Genomic DNA, 24786 nt, shown 5'->3' with positions numbered 1-24786 from the left:
TAATTCAGTCGTGTGCCTTTCGTAATTATATATATGTATATATACACATAATTATATACATACATACATACATATATATATATTATATATATATATATATATATATATATTATATATAAATACATATGTATATACATATATATAAATATATATAGCGGTAAGGGTTTAAATGGAGACGTCTGTTTCATATGGACGTTTATTTAATGCAACGTTTCAGGGACCAGCCCCATTTTCAAGCTGAAAATTACATAATAAATAAAATAAAATAAAAATAATTACTCATCTAAAAAACATACAATTACAATACTTAAAGCAAATTAAAAGAACACCAACTAATTTGCTTTAAGTATTGTAATTGTATGTTTTTTAGATGAGTAATTATTTTAATTTTTATTTTATTATTGTAATTTTCAGCTTGAAAATGGGGCTGGTCCCTGAAACGTTGCATTAAATAAACGCCCATATGAAACAGACCTCTCCATTTAAACCCTTACCGCCATGTATCCCGTCTGAGACTTCCCCTTCGGTTAAATATATATATAGTATATATATATATATATATATATATATATATATATATATATATATATATATTATATATATGTGTGTGTGTGTATATATATTATATATATTTATATATATATATATATATATATATATATATATATATATATATATATATAAGTGCTTCATTTATCTTGTGTCCTCATAACCACTCTTGTTGACCTTTACTTCCAGTTTTCCTGTTCTTTCAAACACTTTCATACATCTTTCACTAGTTTCTGCAGTTTTCCCACACTATCGCAGGCAGCCAGCACAGCATAATCAGAGAGACCACCCGTTTCACACTACTTACGCGATCAGTTTTCTTATCCCAGAATTTGCATTGACATGTAACTTCCTATTTCTGATTTTTCTTCATTCAGTTCGTAAATAGCCTTGCAAACTACTTTTTGCACCAAACCAGTCGCTCTCCCGCATGCATTCTCTAACGCAAGCTTGGATTTCGCCATAACCGCCCCTAACAGATTAGCTTTAACGCCATACATTCTCAGCACCTTCTACTCTGCATTTCTCTCGGTTTTGTAATTAATTTTCTGAAGGTCTATCTAATTCTGTGTACAGATTATGTATCATTTCGGAAGTTAGTTGTAGATGCATCTCTAGAAAATTTTCAGTTCAAAGAATAAGGATATTCTCTTTATGTTTGTAAATGTTAATATGTTTAAACATGATAGTTGCAATATGCAGTCAGACTTTCCCTTCAAAAAATAACTTCATTCTCTTGAGAAAACCTCGAAGCAACAGTATTCAGTTGAGTCTCGTCTCCCGCCTTCGTAGTCGCCGCGAATTCGCCGTCTGAAGCGTTTTATGTGATTCTTTCCAAAATAGAGGCCATTATGTTTCTTCTCACGAAAAAGCTGCGTGGGGCAGTTTTGAAATGCACACTTATTTATTTTTTCCTTTGCCCAATGTACTTTTGCCCTTTGTATGAAAGTGAAGCCACGCTTTCATTTTTAGTTTTTTTTTTCTTTTTTATTCTGCATTCTGTTTACACTTTTAGAACGAGTAGGTGGTGTTATATTTTTTTTTATTGCATTCGTTTATTTTCTGTTGCATATTTAACATTGGCGTTTCAACTTTTGCGATGTGTAGTAAGGTGTACTGCCATCACTGCTCATGATGATTGTGTATAAATATAGGTAAAATTGTGGTTACTATTATACCATTACCTTTATAGGGTGCTGTTATTACTTTATATTATTGCTATTGTTATACAGGGTGTCCATAAAGTCCCAGTACCATTACAAGTATTTATAGCTTGTAATGGTACTGGGACTTATGGACACCCTGTACCTTTACACCAATACCATTATTTATTATTAATTAATATAATGGGTAATATATTAGTAACGTTTTACAAGAAATAGCATAACAGTAAGTCAAAGCAATAGTAATTAAATGCAAATAAAACTTAAGAAAAAAAGAAAAATAATAGAATAGGCCAAAAAAAAAGAAAGAAAGAAAAAAAAAACTCTAGGCTACGTGCCTGGTCGTGGGTTCACGCCTAGCTGGTGGTGTCTCTCTGCTAATTAGTCACTCCTGGAGAATGGAACGACCCTTTTCTTCAGGGCGTTGGCGACGGGGTCCTCTGTTCCACTCGTAGCTTAAACCCCGAAAGTTAGCCCTCGAAGAAGAAGAAGCTTTTCTTCCTTAGGTGGCGTCGTCGTCGTCATCGTCGTTGTTTTTGTCATTTATTTATTTATTTATTTTTTCGTATTATTTTTACTACCTGGTATATGTATATGTATATGTATATATATGTATAACTGAATCACGAAAGTTTGGAACGTGATTAATGCATAAATAAAGGTATAAGCCACGAAGGAAAGTGAAACACTGGAGTAGCTGCAAGATCTTTCGACTCAATGTCCTTTACTGCTAAGTAAAGGACGTTGAGTCTCAAGATCTTGTAGCTACTCCAGTGTTTCACTTTCATTCGTGGCTTATACCTTTATTATATATATATATATTATATATATATAGATATATATTATATATATATATATATATATATATATATATATAATATGTAGCAAAGGCATGTTCAGTAAGGGGATGATCTTCCTCAGCAGCGTAGTTGTTAGAAGAAACGGAACCCTTCCAGGATAATAGGGATTGAGTAACAGTGAGGTTGAAGAGGGTTGAAAGCTTGAAAGATCATCCTGGTGACGAATGATTATTTGGTTGTGAGAAGACAAAGGGGGAGGGGGTGGGGAGAGGTTTAACGCTGGGTTTTTGGTGGGTGGGGTTGATTAGAGTAATAGAAAGATTAATCGTTCCCATAGCGATGGGTAGGGAGAGAAGTCGCTGGTTTTTGCTTTTCTGTGAAAGAAAACTATTGTGCCGGCTTTGTCTGTCTGTCCGTCCGCATTCAGATCTTAAGAACTACTGAGGCTAGAGTGCTGCAAATTGGTCTGTTGATCATTCACCCTCCAATCGTTAAGCACACCAAATTGAAGCCCTCTAGCCTCAGTAGTTTTTATTTTATCTAAAGTTAAAGCTAGCCAAAACCGTTCCTCTAGCAGCGATATAGGACAGGCCACCAGCCAGCTGTGGTTAAAGTTTCATGGGCCGCGGCTCAGAGCATTACAACGAGACCACCGAAAGATTGATCTATTTTCGGTGGCCTTGGTTATACGTTCGCTGTAGCGGCTGTACAGAAAACTCGATTGCGCCGAAGAAATTTCCGCGCATTTTTTAACTTGTTTTGATTAGTTTTCTGTTATGTAATGGTGTCACGTCTGTAGTTCAAGACGTTGCTTGGTTTTGGGTGCTTCTTCATTGGAATTTTGTTCCTATGCTTTAGAAGTTTAGATTAATAAAGTTTCCTACTTGACATGTTTCTCAGAAAAAAAATTAGTGTAGCAATTGAAATTTTTTATTTATTTTTTTTTTTCCTATGCTTTAGAAATTTAGATTAATAAAGTTTCCTACTTGACATGTTTTTCAGAAAAAAAATTAGTGTAGCAATTGAAATTTTTATTGATTTTTTTTTTTATAGATTTTCAGTCTTTTCATCAATAATTATCGTACCTCCAGAAATAGTCACATTGATAATGATAATATTGGCGACAGTTAGCCACCTCACCAGGTTTCTTGCTGGAGTCACTTAACTTAGATACACAACTTTAGTTTCTTTTTGGGTCATTATTTTATCACTTTAACATTTGAGGCCTTTAACTGATACCGACACCGTACTGAATCAATTCTTCCGATATTTAATGAAATTTAACAGTTTTTTTTTTCACTCAGTGAGGACGTAATTGAACGTTTTTGCTTTGTTTTTAACTCAGTGACTGGACGTAATTGAACGTTTTTGCTTTGCTTTTAACTCAGTGACTGGACGTAATTGAACGTTTTTGCTTTGCTTTTAACTCAGTGACTGGATGTAATTGAACGTTTTTGCTTTGTTTTTAACTCAGTGACTGGACGTAATTGAACGTTTTTGCTTTGTTTTTAATTCAGTGACTGGACGTAATTGAACGTTTTTGCTCTGTTTTTAACTCAGTGACTGGACGTAATTGAACGTTTTTGCTTTGTTTTTAACTCAGTCACTGGACGTAATTGAACGTTTTTTCTTTGTTTTTAACTCAGTCACTGGACGTAATTGACCGTTTTTTTTCTTTTTTTCACTCAGTCACTGGACGCAATTGAACGTTTTTGCTTTGTATTTAACTCAGTCACTGGACGTAATTGAACGTTTTTTCTTTGTTTTTAACTCAGTCACTGGACGTAATTGAGCGTTTTTTTTTTCTTTTTTCCACTCATTGATTGGACGTGATTGAAATGTTCTTTTTTTACTTTTTTTCACTCAGTGACTTGAGGTAATTGAATGTTTTTAACTTTTTTTCACTCTGTAACTGGACGTAATTGGACGCTTTAGTGGGAAAATTAGGGAAAGAACAGTTTACAGTATAACATCTGCTATCACTCGTAAATTCCATTGGAAAAAAGGGTGATTTCACAACAAGAGCAGTTTTCTTAAATATATTTTGTGGAATGTCTTTAGAATATCTTTAGGATATATTTTGTGGTATATCTGTAGGATATTCCTAATCCTGCCATGTCCTTCCTCTCGTCAGTCCTAGACTATCGGTTAGTTAAAGATCTCATATAAATAAAGGCACAGAATAAACAGTGTTTTCAATTTGTGGATTAACAGAGATGATAAATATTGCATTTTAATTCGCATATAGGAATTGGTCTTAAGATGACCTTGTTTTACAGAGTATGTAGCTTCATCGAAACTTGTCTTATGGGAAATTGGAACTCTAACTTTTAGTAGTCAAGATTGTGTTGATTTTGAAATTTTTTAATATTTTAACATTTTTTTACTTTTATTACTTTTTTTTTCCCTTGGTGTCGGGTTTCTCTCCACGTTTCGAATATTGAAAACTTATCACCAAATCACGATTTGAGTTGATTATTACACACCTGTTCGGATTATTTATATTTTGTATATTTATATTAAAATTATTTTTGTGACTACATATTCATAGTTTATACAGGAATGCTTTTTTTATGAATGGTTATTTTTATTATAAAACCTGCTTGTGACCCTATATGTTTTAACTAATGATCAATTATATCGTTTACCTTATGTAAATTGAATGACTTGGGGAAAAATTATTAAAACATACCTTTTGTGTAAAGCATTATCTTTTTTTAAACACATGAAAATGAAAATGTATGACCTATTGTATTTGGTTATGTAATTAATTTTTTTATATTTTTGTAATTTTCGTGGCAGATAGATATTTCTTAAAAAGATGAACCAAACAATCTTAGTGAACTTTGAAAGCGCAGAGATTAAACAGGAGTAGAAAAAGAGAAAACTATTAATTGAAATAAGCACAGAAAAGCGGCAAGAACCTTGTAGAGAGCAGTGTAGATAACATTACTGAAAAGGGATATTTTGATCTTGTTGACAGAGACCAAATGAAAACAGCGAGATTCTCGGAAATTCCAGTGATTCAGGAACCGTGTTTATATTATGATACATTGCGTGCGTCGGGAACGCTTTGTGTACACACCTGAGACGTAGATAATAAAAATAGAAAAATAATAAAAACTCGTGATAAACATCTGAAACCTCAGGAAAGAAAAAAAAGGAAATTCGGAACTGAATTGCGTTTGTGATTTCACCTCAGAAACAAAGAAATAATAATAATAATAATAATAATAATAAAAAACTCGTGAGTGTATTGCGTTGATAACTCGAGTATGAAGTGATGGTCGAGAAGAAAATGACCTTCTGAAACGTGTCACCTAATCATCTGTCAGAACTTATTGCGTGAAAATGCCTCTCGTTCTCCGATCACTCTTGTTCCTTTGTAGGCTTTCGTCATTAATCCTTAAGGATTAAATAATCATTTTTTATGGCTGTTAAACTTTGAGTCAACTGACTGAAAGATTTATCATTTTATTCCTCATTAGAATTCAATTTTATGCATGAGCTCCATTTTAGAATTTCAGAATCTTTGTTTTGAAATACATTGTCTTTCAATTCTTGGACTCAAGAGATTTAATTAATATAGATTTTTATGTATTCTCTTTATCACTAGTGTTTCCTCTGTAGTCTCACTATGAATTAATTTTCAGTCATGTATCATTTTGCAAAGAATTGCAAAGTTGCATATTGCCAAGTCACTTCTCTTTTGCTGATTACTTGAGTACCTCTTTAGCGAGTCTCATATGCCCTCGTAGCAGTATGTTAGAAGGCCATTCTCGATCTCGTACAGCCAATCTCGTATAGCTAATCTCATATAGCCTCTGAAAACAAGAAGAAAAATATAAGAACAGATAAAATACGAGCGGAATGCCTTAATCCTCTTGGACGGAGGACGGAATTTTGGGAACTTTGTGGGACCGTATTGCACCCCTATTTCAACCTTCCAGCTCCCCTTTCCCCCCCTAAAAAAGGTACCCAGCCACCATGAATCCTTTATTTTGGATGAGCAGATCACGCCCTTCGTCGAAGCCTTCCTCCAGGGCGTCGTCTCCGAATTTTGTTTATCATACCATGGTGAGTGCGCCCACGCCCTCCTCTCCCTAGCAACTCCCTCCTTCAGCAGGGAAGTCCCTAGATGTGTAAAAGTGGGAGGGGAAGTCAGCAGGTCTGCTAAAATTTAAGGGGGAGACAACTAAAAACCTACTAGATATCTTGAAGGGAGGTTGAAAAGTACCTAGACTCGTTTCAGGGGGGAAGATTAAGCGAACAGATGTGTTTAAATGAAGGAGTTGGGGGGAAGAGGAGGGAATTTCCCCTAGATGTTTGCTCTCACCCATTTCCCGTTATGCATATTTGTGAAGAATGTTTACTTTGGCGTAATGATATCGTTTGGTTCGAGGAACTTTTTTCCTCCCTAGACTCTGATTTTTTAGGGTGAAAGGAGGAGGTTCCTCCCATCATGCGTATGATATACTTTTTCCTTTTTATTAGTTATGGCTGTATCAGGATGATGTGTTGGAGGTCATTTTGTGTTGAGGTGGGTGATAAGCAATGACAGCAACTTAAGTTGTAGATTTAATGATGTTTTCTCTTTAAATGAACGCAGGAGGGTTGTATTTGTTTTTATGATAATGGTAATAATGTTTTGTGCTTTATCTTGTGGTTAATAACGGTAACAGAATGGTACTCAATTCCCTTCGATATATAGATAGAAACAGGAAGGTACTTTATTGCTCCTGTACTCATCTCTACCTTCCACAATACTATAAGGAAAGTATCGTCAAACAGTATCCAGATGATGATGTTTGTTAAAGGTGATGTATAATATTGTGAGGGTATTGGATCAGTCAGCAAGCTCTGTTATAAAATCAAGAGCACACTGTGTTTCATCCTAAAAGTGATGGCTCACAAGACCCTTTTTTTATTTTTTATTTTTTTATTTCTTTATTTCTCAGCGTTTCCCTGCCAGACTTTGCAACAATTAACCATTATTGATATTTTCTCTTATAATTTATAGATTGTAACAGGAACAAAATCTTATGACGCCAACTGTAACGGAATTGTTTTTATTTTGTTTAATTTTATGATTCAGTAACTGAGCTAGGTCATACTCCCCCCCTCCAAAAAAAATGTTAATGAACACTGGGTCATATTGGGTCCTAAATCAAGGTCATTCATATTGAGTTAAAGACGCGGTGGTGGTTAGAAAGCTCTTTTTTTGGGGCCTTACTTAAAATGTCAGAGCTTGCAAAAACACCCACTTAGTTCCAAGGTTCCTTACGACCTGTATCTTACCCTCTTTCAGTAATTTGAATAATGTCTATTTATATAAATGTCATTAGCAATTAATTCATAAAACGTCAGTTGACTGTGATTTATTTTTGAAGTTTCATTCTTGAAGATAGGCGGTTGATTCTGAATGTCTTGACCTTTCTCCTGTTAGGCTTAAAGGAAATGTCAGAACTTAGGAAATATTTGTCAGGCTTTAGATTAATCTGATTTTCTTCTCATCATGATTTGATATACGTAAATGATTATTGACGAATTTGATTACTAATAATAATGAGACGCCTATGATGAAAAGAGCGAAATTCTTAGACCAGTCATCGAGAGAGTGAGGGCAGGACTTTCCTCTTGAGTGCTTTGCAAGACGTCCTTGGCGGCAATTAGAGAGAGAGAGAGAGAGAGAAACGCTGAGGAAAACGAGGGGGGGGGGGGGGGTGTTTCAACTTAAACATAAGCGTACACGTATACACTTGAAGTCACCATTAGTCCAACTGTTTACTCTGGCACTCTCAATGAAATATTCAGGCATTCACCCCTTCTGATGTCCTCGGGCGCTCTCTCTCTCTCTCTCTCTCTCTCTCTCTCTCTCTCTCTCTCTCTCTCTCTCTGGCATTCGTCACCCTCGTCCGTCCCCCGTTTTTCGTCGTTTTTTGTCCTTGTGATTTGTAATTTTGGATTCCAAAACCCCCCAAAAAAAAAAGAAAGAATGATCCCTTTGGTTTTAATCTCTCCTTCTCTCTCTCTCTCTCTCTCTGCTCTCTCAAGCATCGTCACCCTGTCCCCGTCGTTGTTTTTCTTCTTTTTTGTCTTGTTTGTAATGATCCAAAGAATATCCCTTTGTTTAATCTCTCTCTCTCTCTCTCTCTCTCTCTCTCTCTCTCTCTCTCTCTCTCTCTCTCTCCTTGTATGCGTTTCATTAGCATAATTTTCCTTTATTTACTCTTTCTTCTCTCTGGTATATGTCCTCCCATGGCGCCTGCCTGCCTGTCGCTAAGTGTATGTCAACATTCAACTTTTTTCCCCCCCTTTATTTCCATTTCATAACACTGGGGAAACATTCTTCTTCTTCTTTTGAAACCTCCCGAGTTCTCGGGGACGTTGAAAGATGCACTCGTAAACTATACGAACGTCAACCTCCACTCTTGAATAGTGTCGTTCTTGAATGATTTCATTCTCAGACAGTGTCATTACACAGGTTATGACATGGCTTAGTGTAACGCGTATTTTGAGAGATGCCCCTGGACTATTGGATCGTGCTTGTTTAAAGCAAACTGCTCTGCTGCAGTAATGCGTCATCATTTGATTTTATAGAACCACCTCTGTCACACTACTACTGATTCGTGCACACATTAAATGACAGGCATTGAACGTAGGCCTAATTTTATATTGTAAATTAAATGACAGTTGATAAACCTAGGCCTAATACATACTATATTTAAAACTGAAGTTGAATTTTATAAGGGCTCCTTTATAACATTACTGCTCGTTCATACACATAGATGTCTGATAATGAACGTAGGCCTAATATTATATAGAGTAATAATCCTAGGCCAGGTGTGGGCAAACTATGTTAGTAAATTTGAAAGTCATTGAGGTCCTTGAATTGATGAGGTACTTTGGTTTTCAAATAATTGTGTTTCATGTGAAGCTCCTACTTTAGAATTATTAATACAAATTGTTTTTCCCGTTTCAACTTGAGTTACTTTGTTTACCAACAAATGTGTTTCATGTGAAGTTTCTACCCGAAAATGTTAAGCAATTTTTTTTCTTTAAGGTGGGTTATTTTGTTTTTTAATGTGTTTTATCTGCATTTTCTACTTTAAAATATCAATTAATGATTTTTTTGTTTCTTTAATTTAAAATAGTTACTTTGTTTTTCAAATAAATATGTTTTTCTACTTAATAATATTAATTAATAAAAATAATTGTTTTTTTTAATCAAGGTTATTTTGTCTTTGAAATGTGTTTCATGTGAAGTTCCTACCTTAAAATACTAATTAATAAAAATTGTTTTCCAACTGAGTTACTTTGTCTTTCAAATAAATGCATTTCATGTGAATCTTCGACCGTACTTTAAAATATTAATTAATAAAAGTTAATTGCATTTTCTCTTTAAAAGTTTTATTTTGTCTATTTCAAATATTGATTCATTTGTTTAATGTACTATGCGGCGCTATGCAATTGTGAATGTTTTTACAGTGCCCTTGCACTGGAAAGTTGCCCACTCCTGACCTAGGCCTAGTATGTAATACTGTAGTTTACAGCTGAACAATTTAAACCTCATTTTCTACACGAGTGAGACGGACATCATCTTTTAAATATGATGGGAGGAATAGAAAATGATTTCCGTAGGAAGATTTTTTCATTAACTAACGTGTGGTTTTGCTCTTATCCTCTTGTACTTATTGTAACTTGATATCGATGGTTAAGAGTTGATAAAAGATTATCATGTCAGAAGATCGTGTGGTTGATATTGATACATTTACAAAAATGCCGTTTGACAAATATTTTTATGGTTGTTGTTTTATGGTCAATATTTTCTTTGGAATATTATAGAGGGTTGTGGTTGATACTGGTGGAACTTGAAAGGGGGTAGTCTTTACCAAATTTGTGAAATGTTGGTAATCCACAGTTTCACGAAATATTTGGTTGTATTTTTAGGTGGGTTTTATGCCATAACAATTGGCTATGGAAGTTGTAGTTATAATCATATTTCAAGTAATTTGAGTTCAAAACGACTTAGGTTAGAAAGCTGGTATAACAAAATCATTGACATTTTGGTAACGAAAGTATAAGGTAATTGGAAATAATGATATTATATGATAATAAGAGTATAGGTTTAATAGAATATGGACTTATTAGTACTAAGTCTTCAGATATATTAGAATTGATTATTTTTTTTATTCAGCGAATACGGTATAATTTAAAACTAATTATTTATTTTATGATAATTTTAAAAGAAAATTTTAAGGAAATAGCAAATAAATTGTTTTGACAGTAAGGTAGTATTGATTTTGATTTAAAGTTAATAGATCTGACTATTTATTCCAAGAAATATTAAAAGAAATTACAAGGTTTTTTTTAAATAAATTACAATGAAAGTCAGTAGTGATTGGACGCTAAGATAATAAATCTGACTGGTCACCAATAAACCCGTATAGGTTTTTTCTGATATTGTTCTTGTGTATTTTTGATATTTCAACAAAAAACTATTTTGAAATGTGTTTTAACTATAACAAATAAGATTGAGTTTCAAGGTGTTTAGTAGAATGAGTCATTTTAAAATTAGATTAAGCTAATTTTGCTTGATAAGACGTCAGAATTATATAAACTTTGTTTTAATCAAATACTATACGTTCTTCGCGTCCAAATATTTTAAAAATACGAGTTTCTCAGATACGATGCGGACATTTTTAGTTAAAGCAGAGAAGCCCAGAGTCCGCGCGTTTAAATAAAAATCCTCGAGGACTGTAATAACCCTCCATCTTGAAGTGTCTCTCTCTCCTCTCCTTTCGCAGTCTCCTTCCTTCAAGTTCTCGAGGAAGGCCTCGTCGTCCTACTCCTTGAAGTTGGAGCCCGTGCGAGGTGGAGCAGTCGTGGGAGGTGGTGGAGGAGGAGGAGGAGGCGGAGGAGCAGGCACGGGAGGCAAGAACAAGGGGAGGAGAAAGCCAGTCTCGACGCCCGCGTCCCCAAGCAGGACCAGGGAGCCCCAGTGCACCTGCATGACGGCTGAGCAATACGCCAGGCTGCGCGCGCAGGACCCCAGACTCAGAGGTATGGTCGTTTTCGCTGCTACTCTCCCTGTGTTTTTATACATTAAACCATCTTTATTTCTCCATTTTTTTCAGTATTGCTGTCGTATTACATGTTATTTATGATCAGTGTCGTTGCTCTATTTTTAGCGTTTTTTTTATTGAAATGTAATAGAAATTAGATATGAAATGATTTCAGAAGTGTGTGGGTATTAGATCTAGTTGCTTATGTTGGTCTATGATTGGGCGAAATTTAAAATTCTTTACCACCCCTCCCCCGCCCCCCACGCCTCAAGCTGCTTCTTATATAGTATATTTACTCTTCATTTTGCCCTTCTCCATTGCCATTTTACCGCCAATCACAGCTCAGCATTGCAACGTTTGTAACAGGGTTCACTTATATACTGAGAAGTATATGCAAAATTTCTAACTATCTTGAACTGTTTGCAGAATTCGCTTGAAAATTATAAGTTGCTGATATATTTTGGCTTTGAAAATGAGCGGAATTTAGAAATTGTCCGGTTAAATATCTTTATTGGGTGATGTAGGACTCGATCGTAGAAATTTCGAAGCGTGCAGTAAGAAACCTCAATTCAGGTTCAAAGTTAGAGTAAGATGATAATTTCAGATAATACTATATCATAGGAGTTATGGTTTAGATACCATTACTGGTGTTAGTTCAGAAAAAGGAAATGAAAATTACGAAAAAGGTTTTCGCCATTAATGAAAAGTTTTGGACTTGGCTGGAAAAAAATATATACGAAGTCTTTGTGATAGTGTGTGTGTGCATAGCTTATATAACCAACCTCATGATGAAAACAGAAATAATAGTAGGTGCTGTTGAAGGCAGTTGACTTATTTTTATTTAAAGAAAAATAGTTTTAATTTTATATGTACTTTTTTTATCGAGATATCGCGGGTACTTTTGTGTTTAATATTTCTTTTTCCAAGATATGATTTTTCATTTTGCCTGTAAAAGAAAAGATAAGGGTCTCCCAGAACGTGAGAAATCTTAATTGATTTTTATTCAAACAAAATCATGTAAGCTGTTTTCTCTTAAATTAAGATTCTTAGCAAAATAATTAAGATAAAAATACTTGTATTGTATTTCATGAAAAACTCCTTATAAATATCTTTTTAAAGTTTTCGTAGCCCCAGTTTACCCAAATCAGCAGACTTTAGGTCCCCTCCCTTCCCCCCAAGAAACACTTCGACGGCAGTCTGGAAACTTAAATAAGTTGGGCTTTCTGTAAAAGAGAGTTGCGTTCAGTTGCTTGAAAAGTGGGTTCGTTCAGTTGCTTGAAAAGTGGGTTCGTTCAGTTGCTGTAAAAGTGAGGTGCAACAGTTATTGTAAAAGTGAGTTGCGTTCAGTTGATGTAAAAGTGAGTTGCATCAGTTAATTAATGTAAAGGTGAGTTGCGTTCTGTTGCTGTAAAAGTGAGTTGCGTTCAGTTGCTGTAAAAGTGAGTTGCGTTCTGTTGCTGTAAAAGTGAGTTGCTTTCAGTTGCTGTAAAAATGAGTTGCGTTCAGTTGCTGTAAAAGTGAGTTGCTTTCAGTTGCTGTAAAAGTGAGTTGTGTTCAGTTGCTGTTAAAGTGAGTTGCGTTCTGTTGCTGTAAAAGTGAGTTGCTTTCAGTTGCTGTAAAAATGAGATGCGTTCAGTTGCTGTAAAAGTTAGTTGCTTTCAGTTGCTGTATAAAAGTGAGTTGCGTTCAGCTGCTGTAAAAGTGAGTTGCATCAGTTAATTAATGTAAAGGGTGAGTTGCGTTCAGTTGCTGTAAAAATGAGTTGCGTTCAGTTGCTAGTTGCTTTAGTAAAATGAGTTGCGTTCAGTTGCTGTAAAAAAATGAGTTGCGTTCAGTTGCTGTAAAATGAGTTGCGTTCAGTTGCTGTAAAAGTGAGTTGCTTTCAGTTGCTGTAAAAGTGAGTTGCGTTCAGTTGCTGTAAAAGTGAGTTGCGTTCAGTTGCTGTAAAAATGAGTTGCGTTCAGTTGCTGTAAAAAATGAGTTGCGTTCAGTTGCTGTAAAAAATGAGTTCCGTTCAGTTGCTGTAAGAAATGAGTTGCGTTCAGTTGCTGTAAAAATGAGTTGCGTTCAGTTGCTATAAAAAATTAGTTGCGTTCAGTTGCTGTAAAAGTGAGTTGCGTTCAGTTGCTGTAAAAATGGGTTGCGTTTAGTTGCTGTAAAAATGAGTTGCGTTCAGTTGCTGTAAAAATGAGTTGCATCAGTCATTGTAGAAGTGAGTTGCTTTCAGTTGCTGTTAAAGTGAGGTGCAAGAATTATTGTAAAAATGAGTCGCGTTCAATAGTGGAAAAGCAGGGTTGCGTTCAGTTACTTTAAATATGAATTACGTTCAGTTACACATGTAGCCACTTTTATCGAGAATTTATTTCGTAAATGAAAAGATATCATTTCATTAAACAGAGGTTAAGAGGAATTTTTACATAATTGGTAAAAACCTTAAATTTCAGGACCTAGCATTTATCCATTTAAGTCATATTAGGAATAAGAACGACCAGAGTTTCAATTTGTTGGACTGTAAATATATTAGAGGTTAGTCTCTTCTGGTCCTTTCTTTTCTAAAAGCTGTAAAAAAGCTTCACGGTCGTCAAAAGTACCCTGAGACTGAGTTTTATTCTTTAGGGTTTACCAAAAGTAGAGAGAAATAATCATTATTAGGCTTTACGAGGTTGTCAATGTTTTGATTCAAGAGGTTTTGAAATGTTCCAAGTTTTTATTATTATTATTATTATTATTATTATTATTATTATTTTGTGTACTTCATGTCAGGGCTTTTTATTACCGTTTTCATTGAGTTAAAAAGAACCAGTCATTATTCTCTTGCCTCTTCAAGAGGTTCTTGGATTTGTTTAGTTCGTTTTACATAAGTTAAAGTCAGATGACAGTTGGTTTCTCTAAATTCCATTTACGTAGGTCACATGTTCTCCACTCATAAATTGGACTTGTTAACACTGAGGAATGTCTACAAGAAAAATGCTGAGTGAATATTTTGTTTCTCCGTTTTTTTTTCGCCCCCAACGCAACTCCTTTTAAAGATAGTCTTATCTCCCTGATCTTAGCCTCTGTACATATCTTAGAGAGAGAAAAGTTAACGTGCAAGTTATTAATTTTTAATATTTTGATGTTAATTCAATTCCTTTAATTGTGCCCTAATGAAACTACTGAATTTATTCTATAATTTATTCCGTAAATCTATAATCATGGTTACTTTTGGGTTTCATACTTCACACAGTCCCATAAAACTTGGTACATACTACATCATATTCATATTATCCCCCACAAATTAGAACTCACTGTTCTACATCGTACATCAGCTATTTTACACTTTATACATTTTTTATTTAAATTTACATTTTTGTATATATGGTTCACAAACCCCTGTGAGTCCTTCGATATAACTCATATAATATATATTTTTATTTTTTGCCTGTACTTGGAACTACATCTGTATATTGTTCTACAGAAAACCTTGTTTTTGGTGTATGTTTGTTATCTTACCCAAGAATTTGTTAAAATTGCACTTGGACAACCCTTTGACCCGCTCCAGACCCCTTGTAGTATTACTTCCTGCAGAAGGGGTTTCCTCCTTGATCAGTTCTACACCTAAGATAGACAGTTGTTTCCCTTCTTTAGAAGAGCCTCTACTATACTAACTGGAACTTCTTTTAAAAAAAAGACCAGCCAGGTTAGTTATATTGTCCAGAAACACTTGGTTCAAAGACCTGTTCAGGTGTGCTGGACGTTGTAGTATAAGAAATGACCTAAGACATCTGGAAGTGGAATATTTTTATGTTGGACTGATTATCTTCTGTTTTCCCCCAAGGCACATGTCTGGTATCACTCTGGTTTGTGTCTGGGACAAAATATTTGCCGGTTTTGAAAACTTTTCTTTCAAGTTTTTCTAGACAAAGTACCTTTTGAGTTATCCTGACTTTAGCACTTGTTCTGGTTGGAAACAGTGGCATTAAGTGTTCCTGTGATATGCATCATTAAACCTTCGTAATTTTAAGACTTAATAGAGCTATTCAACCTGGTAAAACCTCGTCGATTTGTAGAGCAACATTGTTTTAGCATCAGCTAAGACCATTGCATAAAAGGAGTGTCTAATGTTGTGTAATGTTTTATTATTGTTGTTGAGTGTTCTGTGGAGAATTACTTCACCCTGCTGTTGTATACTGTCATCTGAATCCTTGCGTTTGCTCCAGAAGAAAGTAAAGAAATGGTGACACAACTTTGAAGTCATCTTAAGTTAATTGCTCTAGGAGAGCAAATGGGTACGGAATTGTTACTAAATTTGTGCAATGATTCAAGATGCATATAATTGAAAAAGATGCTGGTAGCAAAAACTTGCTCAAACACTTGCTGTTTGTCCAGATACTTCAGTTGTCTAATATACATATATATATATATATATATATATATATATATATATATATATATATATATATATATATATATATATATATATATATGAATATATATATATCATCCTAGATGCAGGGCAGTCTTAATATGAACAAGACTCCCATTTGTATATGAAGTTTAATCATGAAATGCCTATGGAAAAAGACTTTTGATATTTTGTGGTCGATCTTCATAGATAGGTTTTCCAAGTTACGTAATAGGCTGAAGTTTGCCATTTCTCTCTGGAAAATGAAGATTTTGCTAAATTGTGATCATCAGCAACACTCATCACGTGGTGCAAGAATAAATGAATATGCATTGTCTTAAGTTTTGTAAGCAACCATTTATTACCGAGAAATGGAATCATCAGCAGAAACTAAAAGAAATCAGGTGTTGTATGTACTACCTCACTGGAACGGGACGGACAGAGAGAAAACAAATTGTGAAGAGTCTCTGTCAAAAACTTCTTAGGTGTGAGGTGTTGCTTGATAAAGCACCTTTTAACGAAGTAGTGGTCCTTGAACTTATTTCGTGATACGTAATAAGTCATTCCATGTGTTCTGTTGCTTGACAGTCTGTTGGAAAACTGAAAGTCTTCTATGGATCCAAAAACTGTGTTGTTAAGTAACAATGTCCTTGTTGCTTACTTGATCTCTGTGGACCTTATTTATGATTCGTGGCTGTCTGGTATTGATGTAAACGTGGATTGTGAGCGTATATTAATTTCTCATAGATTATAGACTTTTCTATCTTGGATCGGATTAGATTAATGTAGTCTAGACTAAAAAGCCAGGCATGGAATAACTTCAGCCCTTCAGCGCTCAAGAAAGCGAAGAGACCCAGTTAGAGTGGTTGGACAGCAAGATAGAAGGACCTAGGAAACCAACGAGATGAAGCACGAGGCTCTCAAGGCGAAACTGGGAGGAAAACCTCTCAGTTGCGCCAAGAAGTAATAAGTTAGAGAGGTTGGAGAGGCGTTCCATGTTAAGCTGAGTTTCTTGTCCCATATTTCGGTACAGAACATCGATTCTCTCAGTGTCAAGGATGTTGTCTCTGGCGCTGCTGGCGGAGATGAGGGTTCAGCTTCGGTTTCTGATGGTAAGATCCCTTTGGAAAGAGCTCCTCTCTCCATTTTTGCTATGTCAACATATCCAAAGCAAACAAATGCTTCATGGTTCTCTGCAACAGCCTGGAAATGGTGTGGACATACTCCAAAGGTGATAGTTCCTCGTTTCCTAAAAGATCTGTTACCCATTTTTTACAGTCTATTTCAGAGTAATCACTTCTAAAGAATTCCAAGTATCTTCTATAAGATTCCTCATTATCAAAGCATTTCTCGTCTCTTTCCCACGAATTAAAATGCCATAATTCTTTGGATATAACAAGTTGGACTGTTGCATGGCTCTAAGATGTGTAAATTTAGTGGTTAAAACCAAAGATCTTAAGTATATATGAATTTTATATTACTCCTGGTGCCATTATAAGTTGAAATTGCCCATGAATTATGAAGCATATTTATATATGTGTTTCTGATGGTGCATTCTCCAAAACATTGCAAGCTACTGAAGGGATGCAATGCAAGGAATCTCTTTCCCCAATAATAGAAATTCATCCGGTTCTTGTTTTTATGGCCCAGGGAAATAGCCTGTTGAGGTATCTCGTCGATTGGTTGGTCTTAGCAAGTTCCCGGGAAAGGCTGATTCGGGACAGGGACTGTCCAGTTTTGTCACAGCCTGGGTATCGTGATAAATCTGGAAAAGTCCAATTATCTTCCCAGCCAGAGGATTCTGTACCTGGGAATGATACTAGAGCATCATCGAGGGTTTTCCCGTCAGACCCGAGGATAGAGAAGTTCAGGACGGCAGCTAGTTCCTTCCTTTCGAGGGGAGAGCAGCTAGCTCACCAGTTGCAAGTAGTTCTGGGCCTCAACAATTTCCCACTTGTCTTTTGTTTTTTTGTGGGTGGCATTTATCAGAGGCTTCGGTTTGCAACAAGCAAATTGATAGATGGGAGGTCAATCTTTTTGTTTGCATCGAGACTACCTTCACTTGAGTTTCAAGTGACAGGAAAAACGTCTCCTTGGCTAAACTTAATTCAGACGGATGCAGCCTCGCCATATTTTTTGTACTTTTATCATAATGCGTTCGCCTTTCACAATCGCACGGCCAGCATGCTTTACAATTACTTTTAAAATATACTACACACATACGCGCACACGCACACGCACACACACGCTCTTAAATGCTCGCTTGGAGCATTCGAGACCATGTCCCCTTGAAAGCACACTTTTGCACAAGCAAGCACAGAAATCCAAAATGTGATAACGACTAATGGAGTTAAAACATTAAGTATAATTAATTAGCAACTATGAAAAAATAAAGTATTTTTTAATCAATAAATTTTTAACGCTTGACTGAATTTATTAATTTTTTTTGTATAATGTAATCTCATTACCTTTTTGCAGGTGATCATTGTAATGAAAATGAACATTATAATCCTACGAATTTTAATACTCACAATTCTTAATTGATCCTTTTTACTTCGCTTGAATAATGACATAAAGACGTAAATCATAATTTTTCTTATCTTAAAAACTAATGATGACTGTTATTTCACCAGACCGATTGGCTAAAATTTTATTCGTTATTTTTACTTCAGTAATTTAAATTATTCAGGGTGAGATTTCAGAGGGAAAAAACGCCTTGCAGGTGAGGAGTTTTGTCCATTACTCTTGTGACTTTTTTTTTTAATATTTTTATATTTTTTGTTCTCAAAATTTGTGCGTGAAATCTTGTCGTCTCTTTGTGTTTGTGTTTCAGTGTCTTTCTCTGATCGACCGTGATTAGGACACCTTGTGTTAATACAGATGTTAAATTTGATACGTGCTTTTTTTTTTTTTTTTTTGTTTTTTAATGACTCCAGCATAAATCATTTATGCTAAATCATTTATGATCATGGAATTACGTGTTTGTTACTGATAGGGTTTTGTCGGAATGACTCGTCACTGAGCAGTGGCTGTAACGAGACTTTTTTTTCATATATATTTTCATTTTGATAGAGGTCCATTTTGGAGTAATTTCTACTTCGATTGATAGAAAATGTAGAGAATTTCATTATTTTTCTGATTTCTGCGTTGAAATAAGTAAATTTTGGAGTGTTTATGTATACATTTATAGAAGATGTAGGCAGTTTCTTTATTTTTCTGATTTTTGTAATTTTCCTTGTTAAAATAGGCCCATTTTAGAGTGATTTATACCCACATTTATTGATTTCCACATAATTTATATAAAAAATGTAGGCAGATTCATTTTCTTAATTATATATATATATATATATATATATATATATATATATATATATATATATATATATATATATATATATTTTTTAAATAGGTCAATTTTGGAGTGATTTATAGAAGAATTTTCATTTATTTTCTGATTTTTGTATTTTTTCTTGTTGAAGTAGGTCCATTTTGAAGTGATTTATAGGTACATTTATTGAAAATGTAAGTAATTTAATTACTTTTCTGATTTTGAAGTGATTTATACATACATTTATAAAAAATGTAGGTAGTTTAATTATTTTCCTGAGTTTTTTCATGTTGAAATAGGTAATTTTGGAGTTATTTATACAAACATTCTTAAAAAATGTAGGTAGTTTCGTTATTTTTCTGTTTTGTATATTTTTGTGTTAAAATAGGTCCATTTTGGAGTGATTTCTACTTAAATTTGTAAAAAATATTGGTAATTTATTTTTGTCTTATTTCGTAGAAACATATTCCATTTTGGAGTGGTTTCTGTATTAACAAATAATATAATATGTAGGTAATATATTTATTTTTTTCATTTCTCGAAAGTAGATTTTCCTCTTTTTTTTTGCAGACCGTAAATTTTTTATTGCAATGAAATGTGTTTTTATACTCATCATAGTCACTCACTAGAGTGATTTTAAATTGAATTTTTTGACTACAGGTCAAAATGATTATTAAAAATTCATTATAAAAAAAATTACCTGACGAGGATAGAGGATTTTTGTTCCCTTAACGGGACTATTTTTTTTTTTAATTCCCTTTCATGATCAATGTATCCCTATTTTTTAAATGTCTCAAAACAACATCGTGTTTTGGACGAAAAAAACCAAAGCCAAATACGTACTCGTTAGGAGAAGTGTCTTGTGAACTGTGTGCTGTGTGTGTTGCCCTATAACACCTTTATATAGATATATATATATTCTTTTTTAATTATTTTCGTGTATCATTTTTCCGTTGAAATGTTTTTTTTTCTAACGTTTTCATTGCAGTATTTTTACCTAAAGGACAAAACGAGAATACAGTTAACTGTAGGTATAAATAATCAGTTTTTCCCTTTAAAAGTTATTCTGTTTGTTATCGATATCACACAGCATATATATATATATATATATATATATATATATATATATATATATATATATATATATACATATATATATATATATATATATTATATGTATATATATTATATATATATTATATATATACATTTATATATATGGTTGTGTGTATGTGTCTGTTTATATATGTATATAAGAATGTATATACACTATGTATATATATATGGTGTATGTATCTGCATTAATACACACGTACAAATATCATATATGTATATATACACAGATGTAAGCATATACATATGTACTATATGTAAAGGCAGTGTGTCCCCACATGCTATGCAGTATTACACAGTGGATAATCATTATTAGAAAGTATCCATATTCGAAGGAGAAAGTAAAAACTTTATCTTCGAATCAGGCTTTCGAAAACGCGTGTAATGCTCCCTGTGTGTGTTGGGGGAGCACTGACACCCCCCCTTCCCCCTTCCCCCATAGTTACTTCATGTTTGATGTCCGTAGTAATTGGTTAATTTTATGAGTAGAAAGGAAGACTTACTTATGTTCTGGAGACATGCTCTTTGTACATCACTCAGAGAGAGAGAGAGAGAGAGAGAGAGAGAGTACGAGAAATACACCATGTGTATGTTGTATATATTTATGTGTATGTATAGTGTACAGTGTATATGAATACCTGAATGCATTCGTATATAGGTCAGTCTTGTATATCTGTATGCATTCTGTAGTGCACAGTGTGTATATGCATCATGTCACGTATACATACACATGTTGATAAATATCAAATACGAGTGTTTATATATCGTATATAAAAAGTACGCATCTAAATATAGTATAAATATATACCCATATACACATGTTCTCTGTAGCAGTTGTTGTTAATCTAGACAGCTGTCCTGTCCACAAGAGTCGTAATGAATATACGTATATACACCTGTACTGAATATACACACCTGTCAGTTTCAATTCGAAAGTTAAGAAGTATAACGGGAAACTTTCGAGTCAAGTAATTACCGTACCTACTTCGGTCTTACTGACCCCCAGTCCCATTGTATATATATATATATATATATATATATATATATATATATATATATATATATATATATATATATATATATATATATAATTGTGTCATAGCCCACTTATAGTGTCCCCCCCACCACCCCCCTCCGTCACACTCCCCCCTCCCTTTTGTTGGTAGATCACCATTTGTACTCTCAGAGACAAAACCTGATGTGTGTCTTACTGCATTCTTCGTCATATTTTTATGGTTCGTGTTTATCCTACATTATCTCTTTATATTATTCACTGTGACGTTTCTAGATCTCTCTTTGTTATCATCATTTATCATGGTTGATTACTTCTGCACTCATTCATCGCTGTCAGAGCTGGTGACCAGGAGACTATCCTGGTAAAAATGGCCCTTTTTTTTTATTACAAAGAATGTGGACAATGTTATCACAAAATGACCTCTTTTTGAGTGAATTGTAATTTAAATTAAATAAAATAGAGGTGGTAATGGTAACTCGTTTTCATTCAGATGTTGATTCCATTTTGTTTTCCATACCTCTTTATAAGGTTGGCGTCTTACTGCCTCTAAAGGCACTGTCATATATATGCTTCGATAGGCACCAACCAGAACATGCGTGAAGGATCTGCTCGTCACAGTTAAGCAGCCATTTCCTAGCGCTCTTAAAAGAGCTGTGTTGTATTCATTTAAAGAGATTTTTATTAACTTAGATTGCATCAATTGAAAGAATATTTTTATCTTTATTTTCTGGAGGTCCACCACTTACTCCTCAGAAGGTATTTCTTCTCCAGTAAGGCCAAGAGTGTCTCTGAAGACCAAGATAGTCTCTCGTCATTGTGCTCTGAATCTTTTATTTTTAGCCCACACAAGTGTCTATCTCTATATATATATTTTGTCCGAAAATTTATAGAGTTAATGTATTGGCCAAAGTTAGATATAAATATAGTGTCTCAATTTCACCCTGTTTAACCCCATCCCCTGCACATATTTGATATCTTGTACAGTTTCATAATATTTGCTTTGTCAAAAAATCCAAAATAACTGTACATAAAATGTGATGATGAGGCTTATTGCTCTTTTTTCTTTACGTTTTTAGTTTTGCTTTTGAGTTTACTTTGCATTTTCTTATTTGTCGAATTCCGTCTTGCGAGGGCGGGACTCTATAATCGCCATGACAGTTTTCAAGTGAGCACTAATTCTTTAATAAGACGGCTTAGCTTTTTTTTTTTAAACAGCTGCTTTTAAAAAATTAGGAATCTTATGATAATGACCTTTATTGTTTATAGAATCCTCTTTGTTAGTCATAGGCTGTTTTACTTGCAGAAGACAATGGAACAGATGAAATTGTTGCCATGTGCAAGTGCAAGTGTAAGACTGAGAGTAATATCACAGAAATGAAAGAAAATGGGATCATGGTTCTTGACACTCTTAAAGAAAACGGGTTCACCAGAGCTCCTTCAGATTCCCCGCCAGAAGTTTATGACAATCTTCTTCTTCAGTTTGAGAAAAGTTCGTTTTGTTTTCAGTTTGTCATCTTTTTAGTTTTGTTTATTATTTGATATTATTTTTTATTTAACAAACTGGTGGTGGTGATTTAATGAAATAATGAAACTCCGCACTAATATTCATTTCCCCTTTTCCTTATTTTTTATTTTGATTTCTGGTTCTGAAAATCACTGAGCAATAATAAGCACATTAATCGATTCATTGTGTTGTATAACGAGTTGTGCAGTTTTTTATTTATTTTGTAAATTAATCTTTCACACACTGAATGCATAAGTCATGAAATTCAGTAATTATATCCTTAATGTTAATGCAGAATGTCAGTTCATACAGACCCTGTTTTTGATTGTCTGATTTTCTCCCTTGTTGAGAGTTCTCTTTGATCGTTGTGAAAGGCATTCAATTATGTCATGCAAATAAAAAAAACCCATTGCGTAAAGTTCAAAATGTTTCAGAGTGAAGGTAGGTAACAGTAAAATTATCCATCTTAATCAGATCAATTGTATGGAGAGGAAAAAAGAAAAAAAAAAGCTTTTTGTGTTAGCTGTCTGTCTGTCTGTCTTGTCTGTCTGTCTCTGCGACAGGATACTGTACTGTGAACTAAGTTTATGTATGGCCACAGGTTCAGCGACTCTGCCGCGCACGCAGGGGGGTCGTGGGGTGGTGGAAGGACCCTCCTCCACCACTCGGACTGCCAACCATGGCTCAGCCCAAACCGCTGCCAACACAACCAACACGACCACCACCCAGGTGGCCATGTGCGAAACCATAGCCTCCAGACGAGGAGGAGGAGGAGGTGGAGGAGGAGGAGGAGGGAGGTGGAGGAGGAGGAGGAGGAGGAGCAGATAACTACGCTCCCATGAAGCTCAGCGGAAACAGAGATCCCCGACAGCAGCAGCAGCAGCAGCAGCCTCCCTCCCACCACGCATCTCATGCCTCCCTTCAACCCAAATCAGGTACCGGTGTCGGGACACTGACCCGTAACAAAGAGGAGGCGCCCGTGTCCGTCGGAGGCGCCAACGACCGAGGAGGACTAGGAGAGCCGGCGACGCCAGGAGGCGGCGGCGGCGGCGGAGTAGGGGGAGGAGGAGGAGGAGGAGGAGGGCGCAGCCTGCGAGACAGCCGGCGAGAACTGTCGTCGAAGAGCGTGGACTACTCGGAGATGGACACCGTGCGGGAGACGGACACCCTGACGCGCCGCGGCCGCAGCAAAAGCACCGACGACGTGACAAAAGGTGACCGACACGATGCCGATGACGAGAGCCTCACCCTCGATTCCAATACTCTTAAGCGAATGTTGAAGCCCATCACCACCGCCGCAGCAGAGTCGCCCCTGACCTCCCCGGAGTCGTGGCGTCGCAGAGTGCACCGCGCCGAGGGCCTCCTCGGCTCCTCCTCCGCGCGCGGGACCCTGCTCAGGGGGGGCTCCACTGTCTCTTATGCCGATGGTTTCAGTTCGGAACCGGAAGCACCCCGCCCACACCGACTGACGCCCTCCAGGTCGGCCATGAGTGTGTTTGGGCGGGGTTGAGGCGGCGGCGGCACCGGCGGCGGCGGCGGCGGCGGCGGCGGAGGGGGGGCCGCAGGGGCCGCGGGTTCCTCCTTGACCTGGGAGAGCGTGAGTCTCCGCCTTCTGACCATCAGCTCTTCGACTTGGCCTGCTACGCCACCACCCCCTCCTCAAGTAGGCCGGCCCGCCGCGCCCCCCCACCCCCCACCCCCCACCCCCTCCCCTCCCACTCCGTACCTAACACCTCGTCACAGTGGTCCTTCTACTTCTCTCCTGCACGGTGGGCGGCGTGGTGCCACCCGCTGGCCCCCCCGTCCCCCGGGCCCTGCAGCCCCCGCGCTGGCCATCTATCTCCACCTCATAGTCTCTCTATATA

The 24786-nt window shown here is 35.8% G+C and overlaps 1 protein-coding gene across 13 annotated transcripts in view; it reads left to right on the top strand.

Moving 5' to 3' along the window:
* The window catches only part of LOC135210038 (protein still life, isoform SIF type 1-like), a 457406-nt gene that overhangs the window by 65130 nt on the left and 367490 nt on the right, over positions 1-24786 (top strand). For 8 of the 13 annotated variants that reach the window (XM_064242811.1, XM_064242820.1, XM_064242816.1 and 5 more), the window contains exons 4-5: positions 11320-11575; positions 23857-24135. In XM_064242811.1, the coding sequence (XP_064098881.1) occupies positions 11320-11575; positions 23857-24135 (535 nt within the window). Of the gene's footprint in view, positions 1-6075; positions 6590-11319; positions 11576-22720; positions 22907-23856; positions 24136-24435; positions 24519-24786 lie in introns of those variants that run through there. The other 5 variants (XM_064242819.1, XM_064242818.1, XM_064242821.1 and 2 more) reach the window with 4 other exon arrangements.

The sequence above is a fragment of the Macrobrachium nipponense genome, chromosome 39 (genome assembly GCF_015104395.2).
Source record: "Macrobrachium nipponense isolate FS-2020 chromosome 39, ASM1510439v2, whole genome shotgun sequence".
Lineage (NCBI taxonomy): Eukaryota > Metazoa > Arthropoda > Malacostraca > Decapoda > Palaemonidae > Macrobrachium > Macrobrachium nipponense.
The sequence above is the reverse complement of the archived record's forward strand: the minus strand, read 5'-3'. Positions and strand labels throughout refer to the sequence as shown.